The 22,561-nt window shown below is 40.7% G+C and overlaps 1 protein-coding gene across 7 annotated transcripts in view; it reads right to left on the reverse strand.

Moving 5' to 3' along the window:
* The window catches only part of akap9 (A kinase (PRKA) anchor protein 9), a 124,685-nt gene that overhangs the window by 31,447 nt on the left and 70,677 nt on the right, over positions 1–22,561 (reverse strand). For 5 of the 7 annotated variants that reach the window (XM_062047632.1, XM_062047634.1, XM_062047635.1 and 2 more), the window contains 12 exons: positions 17,591–17,639; positions 16,744–17,001; positions 12,609–12,887; positions 11,755–11,849; positions 11,494–11,663; positions 10,947–11,143; positions 7,963–8,125; positions 6,033–6,127; positions 5,827–5,944; positions 3,445–3,483; positions 848–1,080; positions 652–771 (listed from right to left, as the gene is read on the reverse strand). In XM_062047632.1, the coding sequence (XP_061903616.1) occupies positions 652–771; positions 848–1,080; positions 3,445–3,483; positions 5,827–5,944; positions 6,033–6,127; positions 7,963–8,125; positions 10,947–11,143; positions 11,494–11,663; positions 11,755–11,849; positions 12,609–12,887; positions 16,744–17,001; positions 17,591–17,639 (1,816 nt within the window). The remainder of the gene's footprint in view (positions 1–651; positions 772–847; positions 1,081–3,444; positions 3,484–5,826; positions 5,945–6,032; positions 6,128–7,962; positions 8,126–10,946; positions 11,144–11,493; positions 11,664–11,754; positions 11,850–12,608; positions 12,888–16,743; positions 17,002–17,590; positions 17,640–22,561) is intronic. The other 2 variants (XM_062047629.1, XM_062047631.1) reach the window with 2 other exon arrangements.

Here is a 22,561-nt window from a genome sequence, read left to right on the forward strand (position 1 = left end):
TATAGTGGAGCCTTTTGCGCTTAAATAATTATGACATTTTTAATCACAGTTAATAGTAAAATCTGAGTAGCTCTAGTCAAAATATGACTTTGCTGTAAGGTCTGATGCGGGAAAATGAGCTCTGGATAATCACAGATAAACCAACAATGCAGACGCCATTTAGGCTTCTTGGCAATAAATCAGTAGAACCATTCCCAAAATGCCACCATTACTTCCTAAGTTAGTGTTAGGTTACCATATCCGACAATGATCTGCTTTTTCCTGTACTCCTCAATCCAATCAATCCATGTTTGAGCCTCACTAATCCTAACAGACCAGCTATCAAGTAGCCCAACACTATTATTGCTTCTCAGGAAGAATTTTCACTCCTTACTGACTTTTATGGCATCCAATAAAAGGTTTTGCATTGCCAATTTCACACCAAGCAGCATTTGAATACAAGCTACTTTGGAAACATTAGCATACTCTTTAACAGCAGAGGCATTCATCCCACTTTCCTGCCACGTCAACAAGTTTGGTGTCGCTTTCAAGGAAGCGCAGGTACTGTAAATCTATCGCCTCTATTGTTTATTGTGCCCAGATCTGTGCGGTGTCATATGCTCAACACAAGCATCCCCGTTAACACCTAGCAAAAAAATAAAAAAGTGTTACCTCTTGGCTTCTTTGTTCTGAGCCATTCTGAAGCTTCAGTGGGTTTTTAAGCTGCTGCTCCAGTTTGTGGATCTCATTCTGGAAGACGTCCCTCTCATGTTCGCGGTCCACAGCTTGTTCCTAAACACCAGAAAAAGAAGATTACGAACACTGTGCACATAATGTCCCTTACAATTATCCAATTTGTGTTTCTTACATCCAAGAACCTCCTGTTCTTGTCCAGCTGTTTCTCCAGGGCCTGGATCTGCTGCTGGAGGTCTCCAGTCTCGGCCTTGCGAGCATGCTCGAGCTCGATCACCCTGTTGACCTGCTCCTCCAGCTCGGCTTCCAGCAGCTTTATCTGCTTCAGGAGGTCGGCACTCTCCTTCTCTGCCTGGCGCTGCACCTCCACCTTCTCTTTCATTAGCTTCTCTGCCTCCTCCAGCAGATCTAGGCAGAAGCAGGAGGACATTGGTGTTACTGCTTGGACATTGAGTGTTATATTTTGATGTACAATGAATGTCTTTGCAGATGAATGGGATGCTATTGAAGAATCTGAGCTGTAAATGGTTCTCATCAACATTTACAAAATATAATAATTTGCCTTTGTTACCATTATGTCTTTTCCATGTACAGTAATACCTTGTTTATCACTGTTAATTGGTTACAGGTCTGACCATGGTCAATGAATTTCCGCAAAATATGAATTAATATTTACACATTTTCATAGTTCAAGCATAGGAAAATGTTTACAATCTTTTAAATACATGTTTTAACATTATGCAGCCCCTATTGACATGAATAACACTCAGTTACCTTTACACTTGCCATTATAGCAGGGGTGTCAGAAATTTTCCCCTAAGGGCAACATACTTAAAAATTCTAAAAACATTTTATTATATATGTATATTTAAAGGTAAAACTTTGTGTTAGCTTTGCGTTATAGGTGACAAAGTGTATTATCGTTAGTTATTTTAGTATGAAAATGTCAGTTCTTCATTAGATCTTTTTTCCTACAAACCCCGTTTCCATATGAGTTGGGAAATTGTGTTAGATGTAAAAATAAACGGAATACAATGATTTGCAAATCATTTTCAACCCATATTCAGTTGAATATGCTACAAAGACAACATATTTGATGTTCACCACTTTGTCAACAAATGCGTGAGCAAATTGTTGAGCAGTGTGTGTGTGTGAATGGGTGAATGTGGAAATAGTGTCAAAGCGCTTTGAGTTCCTTAAAAAAGGTAGAAAAGCGCTATACAAGTACAACCCTTTTACCATTTACCATTTACCAACAGTTTAAGAAAAACCTTTCTCAACCAGCTATTTCAAGGAATTTAGGGAAAATGTGTCTCCTCAGTTCCCAAACGTTTACTGAGTGTTGTTAAAAGGAAAGGCCATGTAACACAGTGGTGAACATGCCCTTTCCCAACTACTTTGGCACGTGTTGCAGCCATGAAATTCTAAGTTCATTATTATTTGCAAAAAATAAAAAAAGTTTATGAGTTTGTACATCAAATATCTTGTCTTTAAAGTGCATTCAATTGAATATGGGTTGAAAAGGATTTGCAAATCATTGTATTCCGTTTATATTTACATCCAATACAATTTCCCAACTCATATGGAAACGGGGTTTGTACATTTTTATTGGTTTCATTTAATTTTGATAATATTCTGCGGGCCAACAAAAATGGAACTGCAGATACAATCAGTGGCCACGATACTGAACAGCACTCTGATTGGTTTGGTGTCATCCAGTGGCCAATACCACTGTAGTATTAATATTTGTAGTTTATTTAGATATTTTATGCTTGAAAATACTCTGGGACCAAAAATGTAGAGTATGTTTAAAAAAATATTGTTATATCCCAAAAAATGTGGTGAAGCCGCAATATTTGAAGCGCTGCGTGGCGAGGTGTACTACTGTAGTATTGATATTTTTAGTTCATTTTGCCATATTTACACATGAAAATACTTAATTTAGGCCAAAAATACATTTAACGTGCTTAAGAAATTATTTAAATTAAATGTGTGATAGAGTACATCTACAAACTTTGAAGTGTGATGTGGCACGGGATGACTGTACTACTTTCTTCTGATTATTGAAATGGTCTCATGGATCAAGGCCAGATTGCCACCTGTTGTTCTGGCATGCATTGACAGTACAGGAATGCATTTTCATGTGGACCAATTAGAAAATAATTAAACATAGGCCTAAATAGTGCCTAATACAGTTAATCAACTCTATGCTCAGATTTGTCCACCATCCCATTCAGCTGTCCAAGATGAACCTCCGAACACGATGCCCCTTCCGCTGCCACCATGGACCAACTCCCATTGTTTCACCCAGGATCAAACACCGCAAGAACAGCGTGACAATGTGTGAATGACAGTCCAGACATTGCAATATCCATGCCCAGTAGACAGGGATGGAAAGGAGGGGCTTCCTAAACAGCCAATCACCTCATTCGCACAAATAATCAATACATCAGACAGGGTAAATAAATAAATGCGGATAATTGACAAACAGAAAGTGATGGCTACATGTGAAAGCCGGTTGCTGCAATTATTCCATCATGCTACAATGAGGGCTAATCAAAAAGATACCAGGATAAAATCAGTCAAAAGCAAAAAAAAAAAAAGCAGAAGCAAAGGTTAGTGATTTGAGTAAAATTGTGAGCCCAAAAATACAAGCAAGCTTTGTCGGTGATGTCACTGGATTAGGGTTACAGATATATATCATGTCACTCGGCTAGACACTTGGAAAGAACATAGAAAAGGAGGGCTGAGCCATGCTCGATGTGCACACACCTGCTTCAGGTGCTGCAACCATTGCAGCTTCAACTAGGCCTACAGGAAGGAAAGCACAGGAGTTGAACATGCTCTTGTTTTTGTCATGAAAAGAAAAGATGGCAGAAAAGTGACAATGTTGCTGTACGGTTGGTTATCAAAGGATGGAGAAGCAAAAAGCGTGAAAGCAGGGTGTTTCTTAAATAGCCCTGACCCAAAAATGCCAAAGACTCACCTTTATAATGATAGTACGGGATACCTTGTTTGATAAAAAGACAGGTTATAGTGCAAAATTAACTGCTTCTATGTTCCAACCTGTGAATTTAGGTTTTGTTGCCCAAATACAGGTAGCAAGTTACATCAAATATACTTATAAATTACAGTTTATTGGTCTCTGTTGCAATTATTATAAAACATAAAATTTAAACAATTGAAATAACGGTACATTGATCATACAAAATGAGGATATACAAATATGAGGTTTGAATAGCTTTTTATCCAAATCGTGTCAATTTTGATTATATGGGCATAATTCACACATAAAACTCATATACAGCAATGTTTCTTAACCATAGGGCCACGAGCACCCTCTAAAAAATATCTGTTTCTCAACTGTGGTCCGTATGGGCCGCTGTGGTACTTAGCTGTAATACACGTTTTCACCACTTGTGGCAGTAATGACAATATCAAACAAACAGAAGACGTCTGGGGCTTGAGAGGGAACTGCACTTTTTTTCAGGAATTTTGTCGTTCTATCATTCACAATCATTATGAGAGACAAGAAGACAAAGGGTTTTTGCTTTTTTCGCTTTCTAACATAACACTTGTCTTGTTCTAGGTGGCTAGCAATTCAGCTAATGAGAGTAATTAACTCTACCTCTAAATCACTTTAAAAATGCAATCAAAAACCGTCAACCATACTTCATTTATGTTCCGTAACCTGTATAATAATCAAGCTGTAGAGACATTCTTATTGTAAAAGCGAACACTGAGGAACTATTTTTCTATCGTAGTAACACATCGACGTGCTTCGGTAATAGCCGTAAAAGCTAGCTACGGCAAAAAATAAGCTAGCTTTCACAACAACACGAAACAAGTTTGAGTTTGTAATGCACAACACTTCAATACGACACTAATTTGTACTGACTGAAAAACATGAAAAATCATATTACAGTATCTGTAAAGTATTAGCCCACATTTCATGTTTTGTTTGTACACAGCTGAGCTAGCCAGCCAGCGTATGTACTGTAGTTGTACTAACACGCATGACAAGCTGCGTGTATCAGGATCGATATTAAAGTGACTCACTCGATGGACAGTTGTTTGTCTGGTCCGGCACGCTGGGGATGTTTCCTGTTGATTTTGGGTAAGCAATCCATTTATGTCGAAATAACTTGTCTCAGAGTTCCACATTTATGGCATCAAAATCGCTTTCATCCCCCTCTCCTGGCTTTCGGCTGCTCCAATGTCTCACTCTTCCTATGTGCTCGCTTCTATAAGCAGCAGTATATTTAGCTTTAAAAGTTTAAGGTTGTAAATCTCATTTGTTCAAAAATAGTCATCTTCGTTGTCTGTTACCATGTCTGCCATGATTAGAAAACACACTAGTGTTTGATCCGTGCGCTGCTATGGAAACAGAAATCAATACGTGGAATAAATCAGTCCGAAAATTATTAAAATGATCAAAATACAGTAAATATTGAACATATTACATATTGTTACAAATGTGTCCTTTACTACATTATATATACACTTGCAGTGTGTATATGAAACATTGCCGGAGGGTTTTAAGTTGTTTTAAAGGGCTTTGTAGGCAACGATGACTCCCATTAGCCGCCCGCATCTTTCAAGAGTTTTTCATCTTTTTAAAAAAAATAAAATAAAAAGACGTGTTCTTGTCTCTCATAATGATTGTGAATGAAAAAAAAATCCCCCAAAAAGTGCAAGTTTCTTAAACGCAAAAATTATGACCAAAGTGATGAAGCTGTATTTTTATTTGCACGTTTTTTATTTTGACAGTTTAGTTAAAGGAAGATTTTCATTATTACTTTTGTTTATTTGTCTTAGCAAAACAAAATTGTATGTAAATGCACTTTTTGGCAGTCATTTATGAGTCCCTTCTTATGCAGGATATTTGGTTAGTACTTATTTTTTTAATCCGCCAAACTAAGCCTAAGATTTATGTGTTAGTTTTATATCATTTGACAAGGTTGCAAACTGTAAGTAGGTTAGAAGTAATTGGTAAATACAATTAAAATGAAGAGTAAGATTAATAATTCAGAGTTAACATTTGAGTGGGCCCAGGTCCCCTTTGTAGTGAAAAAGTTGGGCCCTGAAGTCAAAAAGGTTAAGAACCCCTGATATAGAGTATACTGTTTCTTAAAGGAATTCTGGGATACGTACAAAGCTCACGGGGTCCTGAGTCCTCTCTCATGGCGTCTTGTTGCCGGGACGTCAGCTCCCGCTCCTCCTGCATTTGAAGCTTCTCCTGCTCCAACTCCTGCAGACGACTGCCCGTAACCTACATTTTTAAAAAAAAAGAAAGAAGAAGTGGTTAGTTTAGGGTTGCAATGTCGGCAAATTACAACCATGATGATAAACACTTCTACCTGTAGCTCTTGCTCCAGGCTCAGCTGAAGCGCTTCCTTCTGACGTAACTGCTCCTCCAAGGTGGCTCGTTCACCAGTGTATCCGTCAATCACATCTGCGCATGGACAACAGTGGCCTAGTGGTTAGAGTGTCCGCCCTGAGATCGGTAGGTTGTGAGTTCAAACCCGGCCGAGTCATACCAAAGACTATAGAAATGGGACCCAGTACCTCCCTGCTTGACACTCAGCATCAAGGGTTGGAATTGGGGGTTAAATCACCAAAATGATTCCCGAGCGCGGCCAACGCTGCTGCTCACTACTCCCCTCCCAGGGGGTGAACGGGGGGATGGGTCAAATGCAGAGGAAAAATTTCACCACACCTAGTGTGTGTGTGACAATAATTGGTACTTTAACTTTAACTTAAAAATGCAGAAATACATACTTTAATTATCAAAACTCAGCCATGGACCGTTTCGGTTGTTTTTGTAACGCTTGTGCATGAGTGGTGTTGTGACACACATCAGCCAAAAAGCTCAACAATATGACCGTAGCAAGCACAAACACATTCCTACTGTATAATTGAACACAAGTGAGAATGTCTGACCCATTTTGCTTGACGAGTAGAACAGGACTGAGATGGAAACACAATGAAATGCTTCATAACTGCACAGGTCAGCAAGCACTATGCTCCAGGATGGCATTTGGGTCATAGATACAGGAATACTAGGTGTAAGGCCAGGAGACTAGATTGAAATGCTAAAATGTCAATAGTTGCATTCTGTGTGGTTACCAGCGAGACAGAAGGTAAACGTCGCTGACTGAGCAGGAACCAACACGATGTAGTTTGCCTAAGGAGGGTTCTCTCCAGGATACACAATTGTCCAAACACATTAATCATGTGATATTCCTGATTTTCAGCCATCAAAACATTTAGGTCCATAAACCATTGTAGTATCTAAATGAAAATGTACTTGCAACAGTATAACAATTGCATGCACTTAATGCTCCATGCAAGCGTTTGCCACTGCGTATGGGCTGCAGCTGACGTTATTTAGTAATAGAGTAATCTATCGATTAGTCTGTTCGAATAAAACACACTTAACTACCTCAATTCATATTTTAGGGAAAAAAGTTCAGAACCTTTTTTTTTCATAAATGCACGGTTAACATTGAAATTGTACTCTTAACAGTAATAAAAAAAACTATTAAAAACAGTTTGCTGTTCACCACCACACAAATCACGGCACCCACACACAACCGCTCTATTTCCGTGCGGAAACTATGTCTGCTTACTTAAAGATCTGGACATTCCGTGGTCCAGATTTGATCAATTTTTAGTAACACTCAAACGAATATACAAAGCAACAGTAAATACTTTTGTACATCAATGCTTTTTTTCTAATCTATTTAATTGATTCATTGTTGAAGCCCTCCCCACATGGTGTCGTTGTTTTGTGGTGTATAGCTACACATTTTAGCCAGCTATAACCTGCATAGGATTGCACAAAAAACAAACATGAGATTTCTCAAGTCAAACAAAGATGAGAAAAGGAATGGTCTCACCCTTATTCAGCGTTCCCAAAAAGCCAGAAAGTTCCTTGTGGTTCTTTTTGATAAAGAGAGTGGTCTTGTTGCTGGTGTATGTATGCAACAGTTGTCCCCAGAGGACCAGCTGTCTCTGACAAGGGTGAGTTGTCAAGCTAGCTGCTACCCAGCAAGACAGCAAAATAGTTTCTTCCAGCTAACAGCACAGGTGGTCTCCACTTTTCTTCACTCTCCTTTTCAGACAACTGATAGGATCACTCACTAACAACAACAACTCATATGACCGTTCTGGGTTTTGCTTTAACATTTAGATGTGGTCCTTAAAGTTTGGTTGGAAATAGGCACCAATCGGGTTCTTGGGTCAGCTTGTGTCTGATGCAACAGTGTCGCTCTTAGTAAAGCTCACCCTCAGCTCGGTGTAGTTCCAAAGTCAACTGCTCGCGTGCCCGGGCCTCCTCGGACAGACGGTCCTGGAGCTCCTCCTGCTTCTGTAGCAGTTCGCTGATCTCCTGGTTGTGCCGGAAAGACTCCCGCAAGAGCTCCGTCTGGGTAATGCGGGCATGCTCCAACTAAGGACATAAAAAAAATTCAAAGACGTAGATTAAGTTGGCTATTCGACCAGAATATTAAATGCTAGTAAAGCAATGGGCAGGATCACAATGGAGCTAAACAGAGCATCTAAATCAGCAGTACTATATGTCTGACCTAACACCTCACCACTGAGCATTATGTGTGTAATAGCATATCATTTTGATGCAGTTCTCGTGCAGTTGTACCTGACTATTAAGTGACCTCAGTTAAAAAATGTCACAAGGAAATAATATCCTATTATATTATATAATCAGGTGACACGTGTCATCATATCACAGCCATTCCCCAATTACTCTTCACAGCTTTGCATTATCTCCGAGAGCAAAGGTCTTTTTGGGACATTATGCAAACCAGGAAGTGGTGAGGGTGCCTTGTCACACAAGCCTTCCAACACCTTACGTGTGATGATATTTAGTTAATCAAAGAAGCTGTAGGTTGGTAAAATATTCATCAGCACCTCTCATGCGATAGTTTCCGAAGGTGCATCAACTTACTGTGTAGGGAGGTGTGGGCAGAGAGATTCTGGAGATGACTTTAAGTAGGTGACCATTTGTCCTGTGATTGACATGAGAGATGTGCGTCTGGACCAAGACGGCATTCTTCTCGGTCAAGGTGCTGTAGATCGGAAAAGGTCGGGGAAGGGGGATCCGAGATTCCACTTCGTACACATCCTGATCCTCCCCTTCCACCCACTTGGTGCTCTGCGTTTTAGAATTCCAAAAAGAGCGGTAGGAATCCATGGCGAAGGAGGCTTTTTGCTATGTTGGAGCTCCTTGTCAGGAGTCATCAGAGAGAGTTTGCCACAATCAAATACCCTGCAGGGCAAGCGCCAATGAGAATGCTGTAGGAGAAAGCTGCAGTTGCGGTCTGCTACCGAGCAACGGTTCCTATGTGTTGGCACACAGAGGGGACACAGTCAGGTGAGATCCCAGTTGCACGTAATCATCTTGTTGAGGTAGAACCGGTCTCAGAAGGAAAGCGCCCAAACAGAGCTTGTCATACTCAGCAGCAGGGGTGCGTCCCGTTTAATTTCATCGGCTTAAACGGCATTCCTGAACATAACAGCAGGAGCTCCTCCAAAGCTTCCATTTCCTTTACGTATCTTCTTCAGTCATCTGCAGCTCTCTGTGCTCCTAGTGTCCTCCTTTCTTTAGTGGGAAAGCACATCATGCCTCTCACAGATCACATCCCACTTCTCCCTCCGGAGATTCCCAAACAAAGCTATATTGCCGTAGCAACAACAAGCCTCCGGGGCCCCCCACTTTTAATCATTCAGTCCAGGCGACGGCCAGCCGAGGGTGAAATGACAGCGGCTGGTTCTTGAGTGGCTTTCCTTTTTAATTCCTCCCAAGGTTTGTTTTCACTCCCACTCCACACATGATCGTGGCAAGATAACTTACTACAACTGGATCGCTTCTCTTGTCAGGCGAGGTTTACTTACCCATGTCACTCTGTTAACACTTACGCCACCTTCACGAGATAAAAAGATCAAGTCCAACATGTCCCAGGCCGTTTTTTCTCACTGAAGTGGACTTTCATTTCCCGCACTGATCGCAGGCAGAAGTACTCTCCTCAGTAAAACCAAGAGGGAGGGAGGAAGGAAGGAAAGGAGGTGTGGCTTCAATTCAGAGATTCAGGTAGATTTGCAAATAGATCTACCCCCTCCCCCTCTCTCTCACACACACACACACGCACGCACGCACGCACGCACGCACGCACGCACACACACACGCACACACACACACACACACGCACGCACGCACGCACGCACGCACGCACGCACACGCCACTCCCTATTGCAATACCCTGCACACAAATAACCAGCAGACAACACACACACCCTACACAAAGTTGTAAAACCGGATTTCCTCCTTATACAGTCACACGCACCACAAGAAACAATATTTAAAGAAAAAAAAATCTAAAAACTCAGACATGCCACCGCTTGGTCTGACATAATGTCATACTTGGAAGACATGCAGGCAATTGCAAGTGACATAGCAAACACTTCACCACCCCGGGCAAATATTTTACAGGGCCAGCAACTTTGCATCCCGACTGGTTTGTGGCATCCATCTCTGCCTAATAGGCAGAAAATTACATCAGTAGCAGCAAGAAAATCATTAAGAAAACCATTATAGACCCTTTGTTTATAAGTGAAAAAACATTAAAAATGAATTACTGAGCACTGAAATGTATTTGTGTTAGTGGGATGTAAATTTTTTACCAACTTAGAGTGAGTATGTGTAAAAAAAATAGGTCATGTGAATGTAATAAAAAATATTTAAACCTACATGCTGGTAATGATGTCAAAAGATGCTGAACAAAAGTGACGCCCAGCTTGGACTATTTTTAGAATAGCAAGACAAAACCCATCTAAGCGTAAATAAGAATTTCAGCCACAGGGAGGATGCACCGTGCACTCACTTACAGTAACACGCTCACTGGCCTAGTTAAAACTCGCTCTGACTCAGAGGGACTAACACTGACAGTGGGCGCACGGCATGGGCTCCCTGTAGTGGAGAATGGAGGCGGACTTCCACCCAGCTGGACTATAATAGGCTGTTAGTGTGAGACAAAAGTGCCATGTAAATACAGCTCGTACTGTATCTATGGGTGAACACTAGAAATGAGGCGACTATTAATGGGGGGCATTTTCCAGACACAAACAAGTCTGACTCATTTCTATTATGCATGCGAAAACCCAATAGAAGTGACTTTTTTATTATCAAACAAAAAATATACTCTAGTAGAAATAACCAGGAGCTGACTGACAAAACAGTTGCTTTTGTTTCGTACCTGGTTGGTGGTGTCCGTGATGACCATCAACATCTTCTCTAAAGCCGTCTGGAGGCGACCGCTGATGCCCATTAGATGCTCCTCGTTCGCTAGCTGACCATCGTATTCACCCAGTAAAAGGAGGCCGTCGATCATCTGCTGGGACACCTCCAGGCCTGCGTCTGTTTCAGCACCCAGGCAACTTGTTCCGGAGTGACCTAGCGTGACGGTGCAGAAATATGTCACGCACGCCCTTATCCATCTTCACTCTCTTTTTTTTGGCGACAAGCATAACGGAATTACTGGCATTGAAATGTTGCTATCCAGCTGTATGTGTGGAGCTCAATTTGTTCCTTGTTGCTATCACAACATGTTGCTGTTGTGTTGCGCAACACACATTCATAAATGACCATGTGGTCAAAAAGAGCAACCTTTTATTTTCTTATTAACTCCAAATCATTATTAAGATTTAAGAAATAAACTGTAATCTACTTTTCAAATGCTATTTTTAATTATCGCCTCATTTTTTTGGCGATTTAGGTGAATCAACAAAACGGATATAACATGCCTGCATCATCAGGTCTGGAGGGAGGCTGTGCATCCTGTAGCCCATCAATAGAAGAAGCATCACACAGACTTTGCATGTGGAGACCCATGGTTTCCTCCGCTGCCGCTGTGGTCTTTAGGACGTCAGCCAACACCCGACTCAGCCTCTGGTTAGCCCTGCACAAGAGGATTCTGAAGGCAAAATAGGGATTTATGTTAGTCCATACTCTAATATATTTGTTTCATTACAGTTTATCCTCATAAAAAGTTTGTACGTCATCACCTTTCATTGTCCTCGATGAACTTGACACCACCCTGCGATGCCCCGTGGTCTTCCGCTTGCACAACTACTCCATCGTCTTCTTTCTTCTTTCGCAGCTGCATGGGTAAAAGGGAAAAAACAAAAAGCAGTCCCGTCATTACGGAGCTACAAACTTCATACCAGTGATAAGCAAGCAGCAGACAGCACAGAAGCGCTATTACTGCTGCTGTTGTCCATACGCAAATTCAAATCAGGCAACCCCGTAAACAAACTAGCCTTATATATGTGGACAAACGCACAGACAGAAAGATACACTTGAACTCCCTGGTTGCAATGAGAAACACTAGTTTCTTTGTGCTACTATGGCAACAGGTGCACCTGGGATGCAGAGAATAAGATGTGTTATAGCACCATCTTATGGAGAGACGGCAGTAAGGCAAACGATTACACAGACAACAGCCATACACTGCATATTATTGACATATGACTTATTCACGATGAGAAGCCTTTTAAAATTAATTTTTTAGGACAGTGTCAATTTCAGCTTTTGTATAGTATCTTGTTACCCTATACATCTGTACCTAACAATGTTTCAGGAAGTGTACATTTGGAGCATCTCACAAAGAACCTCTTGTATTTATCACATAGCTGAGACATATTCATACAAGAATTGGTTCGTGAAGGCATGCACGATCAGAAATGAGCTCTTCAGAGAGGTACTTAAAAGACAATTCGCCATGAGGAGATACGAATGATGAATGTATGCAGCATCCTCCTGACTCCTAAAATATGTAAAAAGCAGCACACAAATATGCCTCTGAACCATTTGATTATTTTACTGTACCACCAACCCATAAACACATAGCAACACCAACCTTCCTCACCACATTTGATTCAGCTTCCTGCAGCTTCGCCTGTAGCTTCTGGATCTCTGCGTTCCTCTCATCCAGCGTTCTTTGCAGGTGCTCTCTCTCCTCCTTCAACCAGGCACTCACGGAGGCAGAAGCTCCTTGAAACGTTGCCTTCTTATCACTCTCCCCTACGTCTTCTTCGTCCGATTGGGTCTGCATGGAGGCACTAGTCTGGCAGGCACACTTGTTGATTCTGGCCAGTTCCGTCTGCTGCGCAAACTCCACTGACATCTGAACTATGGCCTGTCAGTTAAGAGGAAACAATGTCAAAGATATTTTTACTCTGGAAGCAATGTTGTAAGTTGCACAAATGTAGTTCAGAATTCCTGCCGCATCCATTATCTAGACTGGTTGTCCTTAAAGGGGTCATTGGTAAGCTGGAGCCTAGCCCAGCTGACCTCAAAAAGAACACCAGTCAATCACAGGGTACATACTGACAACCATTCACAGTTACACCAACGAGCAATTTAGAGCCACAATTAACCTGTCGTGTGTATGTAAAAGGGAATGAAGTACACGGAAAAATCCAATGGGAGCACAGGGAGATGCAACGATGCACCTGTCGCTATATATGTATTATATGTAGCAATACTGTCCACTAAGGATGTCCCGACAAACATTTTTGGCCTCAGATTCAATCCGATACTTCAACAATAGATTATAGAACTGAGAATGTTTTATTGCAAGTAACTAAAGTAAACACAATAATGTGTGCAATATGTATTATTTGTTGCATTTTTTAGTTGTGCTTTACTTTTGTTGCTGTATGTAGAAACAGCGCCTCTGAAGTGGCAGCTGGGTGCATCAGCTTTGTGCTCTTTTGAATGTATTTTATGACCTTTGTGTTCTTAAATGTTTCCCTCTTATTTTCATAACAAACTGGCGCCGCGGATGGCCGCCACAGTACTGCACTCTCTCACAGATGTTGCGTTTTTGTTGTTTCTTGCATTGAACAAAGAGAACACAAATTATTTGTGTGTTGAACATACATGGCCAATAAATCTGAATGTGATAACACATTTTTATAAAGACTATCTTACTACATTTAGAATGTTGTAGTATTGTTGTAAATCCGATAATGTGTTAAATATGTGGTATTGAATGCTACATACAATTTTTTTCAACAACATAAAGTGGCTAGTGCACAATACCTAAACGAAAGCAAAAATTACTATTGGCTCCCATTCATGTCATTTGGGTTTCGCCCTCAAAGCCTTCCTGCATGAGTTTGGAAACAATATCAAAAAAAAAGATTTTGTAATCAGAACAACAAGAAAAAGAAAAACATAGATCTAGTCACTTTAGTGTTGTTTATATACTGATCCTATACCAGTATTACATTTAAGCTTTAGCGGTTAGCTTCTTGTGTCATCCTGCTCGGTGTGTGTGTCACGTTCTAAGCCATTATTTTTCCTGTAGTACTCCAGTGATAATGTTACTTGAAAGAGACTCGGTTAATTTTCCACCATGGTGGTGAGGATTAATATCCTAGAAACGGTATTGCAGTGTAGGTAGACAACGCGTTTGTTGCAGCTCGCTTTCATATTTGAGCCGGTGTTTTAGCAAGACATGCACCCTCCTGGAATTCATGTAATCCTGCATTTGTAACAAGGAATTAGGACATGTAACTGTGTCTTCCTGGGCACGCATTCCTTTTGATGGAATCTTTCATGAGAGTACAATCATTAGCTTTGTAAACACTGAGACACAGCTTGCTTTTTCCTCTTGCCATTGAGCTTCTATCAATAGCGCTTCGTACCAACCCACTTGTTACGAGCATATGAAGACAATGTGCAGGGGAAAGTCTCTCTCTATCCTTCTATATGTCTCAGACATCTTCGTCTCTGTCCTGGATGCCTTAAGTACTCTCCAAGCTTTTGGACATGTGTCTGGTTACAAATGGAACAAGGGTAAAAGTGAAATATTTTCTATAAATTCTGCTGCTAAGAAATATCCTCTGCACAATTTTCCCTTAAGAATTGCCTTGCAAAGTTTCACATACTTGGGTGTCAAGGTCACACATACGCTTGCAGAGCTTTATAAAGCTACTTTGTTCCATTGTTGTCCAGAATCCAGGGAGATTTTGATTGCTGGTTCTTACTTAATTTATCTACAGTGGCCTGTGTCAACTCTGTTAAAATGAATGTAATGCCGCGATTTTCCAACTTTTTCCTCCCTAAGTCCCTATTTCGTAAATTAGATAGATTTTAGACTTAATTTAGAATAAAAAGACTCTCAGGTTACGTAAACAATATTTACAGAGACCCAAATCATCAGGAGAATTAGCACTACCAAACTTTAGGTTTTACTACTGGGCCACCAAGATTAGAATTCTTAAAATTGGCAGCAATATGAAGCATTTGATCCCCCTTCTTTATGGCTGGTTATGGCAGCTAACTCAACTAAACCAGTATCTCTTAGGGCTCTGGTTCACTCTCGCATCCACTCTCTAATTTCCGCTTACAAAAAATCCAACAGTGAAAACCTCATTCAGAATTTGGGTTCAGTTTAAGCGCTATTTTGGTTTATAGACTATTTCTAGTCTTGCACCCATCACTTCTAACCATGCTCCCCCCCACCCCACCCCCTCTATTGTCGAGAGTGCCTTTTTAACATGGTCAAGTCTGGGGATCAACAACATTAAAGATTTATCCATTGCCTCTTTCCAGCAACTTTGTGGTAAATTTTCACTCCCTAATCTACACTTTTTTAGATATCTACAGATCCGCAATATTGTTTGTAATACTTTTCCCAGGTTTCCAAACATATCGACTGACACAGTTTTATATGCTTTTTTGACACAACTTCTGACTTTAAAAGGATCAATTACACCTATTTACAATAAAATGTTTTATTTACGCCCTGAAAATCTGAAGGGAGGGTGACTTAGGAGTGACCTTATCTGAGGAGAGCTGGACAGAGATTATAAGTAGAGTTCATAAGTCTTTTATTTGACCTAGAATTTTTTTTTTCAATACATCGTACCTAATATACCAAGGTCCGGCTGGCTAAGATGTATGATGGAATATCCGGTGTTATGTGATCGGTGTCTAAAGTCTCGAGCTAACGTAATGGATATGTTGTGGCTTTGCCCATCTCTGTGCAGTTATTAGACTGAAATTTGTAATACTTTGTCTTTGGCAATTGGCGAAAAAAATCGAACCGAATCCTCTAATCGGACTATTTGGTATGGCCCCTCTGTCATCCTCTCTTAGCAAATCCAAAAAGAACTTGGTAGCATTTACTACTACTACTGGCTAGAAGATTCATTGTGCTAAATTGGAAGGCTGCAGCACCTCACTGCTACACCTGCTGAATTAGAGATATTCTTTAATTCCTTAAAATGGAGAAAATTAGGCTCACATTGAACAGTTGTTCTGTAAAGTTTTGGGAAGTATGGGGTGGTTTCCTAAAATATGCAAAAGAGACTGATCTCAAATTTAACACCGATTGAAAATTAATTGAAAGGTAGCTAATTGATAGGCCTTTTGTCTGCTTTTGTGTATTGCTGCACCGTGTTGGGGGGGACATACAGGAGTGCAGTTGTTTTGGCTTCATGTCAATATTAGCCTGTACTTATTTGACTGATGCATGTGTTTACTTGTATTACTGGACTGTATATGTCAAAAAACCAATAAACAAATGTTTAAGAAAAAAAAGGCCTATATCGGCCTCTGATCCCATCCGGTTACATATACTATATCTCTATGTCTACACATCACTAGCTATACTGTCCATGCATGAGCACTCAGTTATGTGGCAATTAATCTCAATAGCTGAAAGTCACTGAAAATTGAGGAAAAGAGAATTAAAACTATTAAGCCTGATGAAACCTGACATAAATGTGTCAAAGGGTATTCCCCATGTAAAATTTAAAGGGTTATAGCTTGATGAAACATAAAAACTAAATTACATTTCATAAAAGACGTGTAAGTGTCTTAGCACAATTTGGATTACATTTTCTTTGGGCTTTTAAACCTGTACAGGCACATCAAAATGATTAAAACTAACCATGGAAAAATACGAAACTATCTTGTTAATATGACAAAAACTGTTAGACAAAAAGTTACTTGGCAGAGGTAATGAGAAAGTTCCTTACCTTGGCAACTTCCTCCTCCACACTCTCCTGCCCTCTTTCTCCCTTCTTCTGGCTTTGCTCTGGTGTCCTCTCTCGTGCACTCTCTTCTCTCAGCCTCCTCAGCTCGCTGTTGTGCTGCTCTTTGAGCACAGCAACTTCATGGACATACTTGTTATACAGTGCTCTCCTCAGCGTCTGCAGCTGCGCACTCAAGCCTGTAGACCTTGCTTGCCAGCTAGAGCCGGAAACCCACTCGAGGAGTTGTTCATCGGTGAGGTCCTGCACGGGGACAAGAACATGACTATTAAAAGATATGGCAAAAACAAAAACAAGTCATCTGTACTGTAGCAAAACCCCGCCCACCCTTCTCCTCCGGATCAATACACAAGGTTGTTCTCTTCCTGCTTTAGGGTTATATTACTTGAAGATGCATTCTGCCCAGAAACACTGTCTTGTGATGAATCCCCAAAGCTTGAGCTTGAGGAAGTTTTGAGGATGGATGACTAAGAGAGCGATGCAAGGGAGATGGGCGCTCCATCCACGCGAGACTGCATCCTACTTTGAGGCAGCCGCCGAACACCAGGGTATGCGCGCTTGCTTCAAAAGCGACACGCAATACAGGCGGATTATGTAACTTCCGACCCTTTTAATAATTCGATATAGGACAGTTCATCCTGCTGCTTCGGGAGCAAAAAAGGGTGGAGGGGTTGGGCGGGATTTAGGGCACACTCAGCCCTACAGGCAACTTCACCCACTCACACCGGACTGTCAGACTCTCTTAATGCATGTGCGCCAATCAGCTCGTAGTAAGACGTAGTGATGTGACATTGTTGATTTAAAAGTAGGCAAAAAATTATGTAGTCCAAACCTTTAGTTCCTCATTGTGGAGTTTCCTGCACTCTGTTCCACTTGAGATGCTGAAAACAAAAAATAACACATATAATGTTAGATATGACATAAGCAGCCTATGATTACTAAGCTCTTTTCTTCTGGGATAATGTCTTCTTTTCAGGGTATTTTTTCTTGGTTTTGCAATTTTACAGCACATAAATGAATAAACTTTACATGTTTGTATTTATGTAAGCTACCATTTTTGTAGGGCTGTTGCCTTTATGCTGCAGACACCGGTACAGATCATCCATGAGTAAGATCGGCCGATATCGATCAATGTATTAACTGTTATTAGGGGTGTGAAATTATTGTGTTAATTGCGATTAATTAATTATGGTCATATTTAGCGGATAATATATTTTAATTGCGTTAATCAAATTTTTACTCTCCAACGTTGTACTTCACTATCATTAATCCAATTCACTTTACTTATATAGCACAATTTAAAAACAATAAAAGTTTCACCAAGTTCTGCACAGTACTATGTACACATTTAAAACTAAGATAAAACTAGAAACAGTGTAGCGCAAAAAAAAAAAATCCATAAAAGAAAATAGACAAATCACATAACATCAACATTACATAATATAACATTAGCAACAACGTCTTACTCTGTCACTATACATGGCCGAGGAAGCGTGCGATGTTAGCGGTTTTAAATAGTGAGTATAGGATTAACAAATAGTTTTATATGTTAATAATACACTTTGTATGATGGTTTGTATGATTTTGAGTGTTGTCTTGTTTTAGCAGTGAACAATTTTTTTTGCCGCAACGTGCATCCATCTACTACATGAGCTATGGAGAAATAGCTTCACTTCCGGGTGTGTTTTGTCCCACATTCATCTGACGATATACTAATATAACATATGTGTGCATCAGTATAGTGATTTATGACATGCACAATATATATCAAATTAAAGAATGTTGTTTTAATTACCCGTGGGTGCCGTAGGGCGCATGCGCGTCTGCCGAAGGACGAAATAAAATCATAAGTAAACAGCTTCATGTTTCATCGTTAAATAAGGTTAAAACATAAAACAATGTTGCACATTGAAGTACGCGTATGAGAATTGACAGTCAGGAAAAACAATAAAAGCCAACAATTAAATGATCAACCTACTGTATAAAAAATATATATATATATTGTGAGGATTTTTTTCTTGATGTCGTTTTATTATCTTATTTTGTGGTGATCCATCCATCCATCCATTTTCTACCGCTTGTCCCTTATGGGGTAGCGGGGGGTGCTGGAGCCTATCTCAGCTGCACATGGGCGGAAGGCGGGGTACACAAGTCGCCACACTCACATTGATTCACTAGGGCCAATTTCGTGTTGCCAATCAACCTATCCCCAGGTGCATGTCTTCGGAGGTGGGAGGAACCCACGCAGTCACGGGGAGAACATGCAAACTCCAGACAGAAATATCCCGGGCCCAGGATCGAACCCAGGACCTTCGTATTGTGAGTCACACGTACTAACCCCTGTACCACCCTGCTGCCCTATTTTGTGATGATGACCAATGATATTAATGATGTTCACTGTGATTGATGGGTCTGTTTTATTTATTTTATCTGAAGCACAGAAAAAGCAATAAACTCAACATTCAATACTTACATTTGTAACAAAAGTGTTCTATTTTTTATGTATTTGCTTCAACACTTTATGTGAACCTCATGCTTTATTTCACTACTGTATTTTTAGGTGTAAATCTATATACTTTTTGATCTGCCACAATAATATATTTAAATGAACATACCTCAAATTGAGGGCTTTTTTCTGATTGATTAAATAATTACCTATGATAATTAATTAACCCGAAGTAATTAATCACTTGACAGCACTAACTATATTTGAGTAAAAATTAGGGCTGTCAAACAATTTAAATATTTTTAATTTTTTTTAATGTCCTGCCCAGCTTCTCGGGCAAATCATATAGCAGATGTAGATGCCCATATCGGCTGTTCAGATTTACTTTACAAAAGAGAAGTGTAGGATACTTCTCTTGTTGCCTTACTTGTATTTTGACTTTATTAAATGTATTTATATTATCATTTGGTGCAGCCGGGCCGGAGCAGGAGGGGATAGAAAAAGAGAAAAAGGAAGACAGAGGGGGGAATTGTGGGGACAAGAGGGGGATTAGACAGAGAGACAAAAACAACAACAGCAAACACAACAACAACAACAACAACAGAGCAACATCAGCAAATACGACATGTACAAATATGATGGTAAAAGTAATAGCAAATAAGCAGTTAGCGAAAATAAAAATACAGAAATGACAATGAGCATTATTACACTAAAAATGGAGCAATATGAATACCAATAGAAATAGTGCTATTGATAATAAACAATACCAATACTTTACCTTTATTATCAACAATACAATTGTTCAAATGCAACAATACATATACGTAATGATAACTTGAGATACGAAAGAATGCAGAAAAATGGAGGGGAAGAAAGAGAAGCAACCTACATTAACCTTGTAGATTGTTATAGTAACAATAGGTTAAGCTTTGTCAGTGTGCCATGTGTTGTACCCAGTTTACCCTAGGGCAACAACGTTAATATATGTTTGATGAAACGTGATTATGTGCATGAGTGTATGTGTGCATATGTACTTGTATATGTACAGTATGTGTATATGTGTGCTTGTACAGTGAATGTATATGTACAGTATGTGTATATGTGTGTTTGTACAGTGAATGTATATGTACAGTATATGTATGTGTGTGTTTGTACAGTGAGTGTATATGTACAGTATGTGTATACAGTATGTGTGTTTGAACAGTGGATGTATATGTACAGTATGTGTATATGTGTGTTTGTACAGTGAATGTATATGTACAGTATATGTATGTGTGTGTTTGTACAGTGAATGTATATGTGTAGTATGTGTATGTGTGTGTTTGTACAGTGAGTGTATATGTACAGTATGTGTATATGTATGTTTTTACAGTGAATGTATACGTACAGTATGTGTATACAGTATGTTTGTATAATGAATGTGCGTGTGGATGTACGAACTTTGAGTGTGTAAATATGTACTGTATTTATTTGTATATGTATGTGGGAGCGTAGGTACCTATGTATGTCTGTATGTATGTGTGTGAGTATATGTGAATTTGCCATGTACAATACATTTGACTCCCAGTGTGTGCGGGAGCCAGAGTACGGCCCCAGCCTCCCCGAGAGCCCATCCCACAAACAGTAGGTGTGGTGCCCAGGGAACCAGGGGCCACCGCCCCCACGCAGCCAAGCCGGACAGCGACAGGAACCCCAGAGCCTGGCCCACCGCGCCGCCCACAAGGGCCAGCAGCAGGCCGCAGACAGACGCACCCGGCAGAGGACAAGGCATGAGAAAAGCAGGGGGCAGCCAGACCCCAAGCCAGCGAGAGACCACACCCCACACGGACAGAAAGGCAGGACGCCCCGCCCGAGGGGCCCGGAGACCCCCCAAAACCGGACGGGAAGACCGCCCCCGCCCCACCGGCAACGGGGCCCCCACGAGCCCCCCCCACCCCCGGAGAGCGCGGCGAGGCCAGCCCACGGCCACCCCACCCAAGCCGGCCGCCACAGGACCACCCAGCACGGGGCCACAGGAACCACCCACCCCACCCGCAGGGACCCCAACGATGGAGATGGAACAACCAGCAACCGCCCCGCCGAGTACCCCCCCTGAGGTAGGGGAATAAATAAATAAAATAAATAAATTCATAATAATAATAATAATAATAATAATATTAATAAAATATATTTAAAAAAATAAGAATAAATAAATAATAAAATCTATTTAAAAATATTTAAACGCAATAATCGCATTGTTCATAGCTAACTCAAAATTAATCGCAGAAAGGTATAATTTTTCATCATTAATAAGTGTACCCTAGACCAGGGGTCGGCAACCCGCGGCTCCTTGACCACTCTGATGCGGCTCAGCTACATACATGCCGACCCCCCCGATTTTCCCAGGAGACTTATGGAACTCAGTGTCTCTCATAGATTACTCCCAGGGAAAAAGTAATCCTATTTACACTCTAATTACTAAATAAAGGGCGTGCCCTAATTGCACTGCAGTAATTGTCCTCTATAGCATTTACATACAGCGTGCCAGTCCAGCCACATGTTGCATGTTGTTATTACTTGCACACACAGGAGACAGCAAAGCATACTTACTCATCAGCCACACAGCTTACACTGACGGTAGCCGTATCAAACAACTTTAACATTGTTACGTTACAAATATGCGCCACACTGTGAACTGTTGGAAGCCATATCCATATTTAAGTGTTACTTCTTTCTAAAAACTCCTATAGTCATATTTACATCAGCTAATGTCTCGTGTGGTACAAAGTGCTTGGATTCGAGTGTCCTTGGTTAGAGTCAGAGCGCTGTCTTTGTTGAGACTGCCATTACATTCCTGAGATAGGGAGCACAGCTAGACTGGGGAAAGTGCAGGTGGGGGGGACAGGAGAAGGAGGAAGTAGACAAAGGTTCCGGGGTTTTGGTAGACCGATCTGGACCGGGCTAGGGAACGCTTGGGTGCTGGATTGGTCTCAGTTCGTCCTCTAAGCTTGGAGAATAAACCACAAAATACCAACTTCTGCCTGGTGATTGAATATAAACAACAGCATATTGCCATAAAAAGAATCTGGGAGAGACTAGCAATTTGAATTCCCCATTGGAGGAATGCTGGTCAACGCAACAATTTGGGGGCTCGTCCGGGATGGCACGCTGTTGATTGATGACTTCTTGCAATCTTCTGGACAGACTCAATTGGCCAATTCAAGGTAAGCAGAACCTTTCTTTTTAGATAAAATCTGCGTTAGGAGTCTGTCCTGAAGTCTGTAAGTCAAACATTGTTTTGTAATCCCAGGCACAGAGTGGTGATTTTGATAGATTGATTGCATTTTTGCCCTGTCCGCCATTTTACATAATAGTTGT

Source organism: Entelurus aequoreus, linkage group LG05 (assembly GCF_033978785.1).
Source record: "Entelurus aequoreus isolate RoL-2023_Sb linkage group LG05, RoL_Eaeq_v1.1, whole genome shotgun sequence".
Lineage (NCBI taxonomy): Eukaryota > Metazoa > Chordata > Actinopteri > Syngnathiformes > Syngnathidae > Entelurus > Entelurus aequoreus.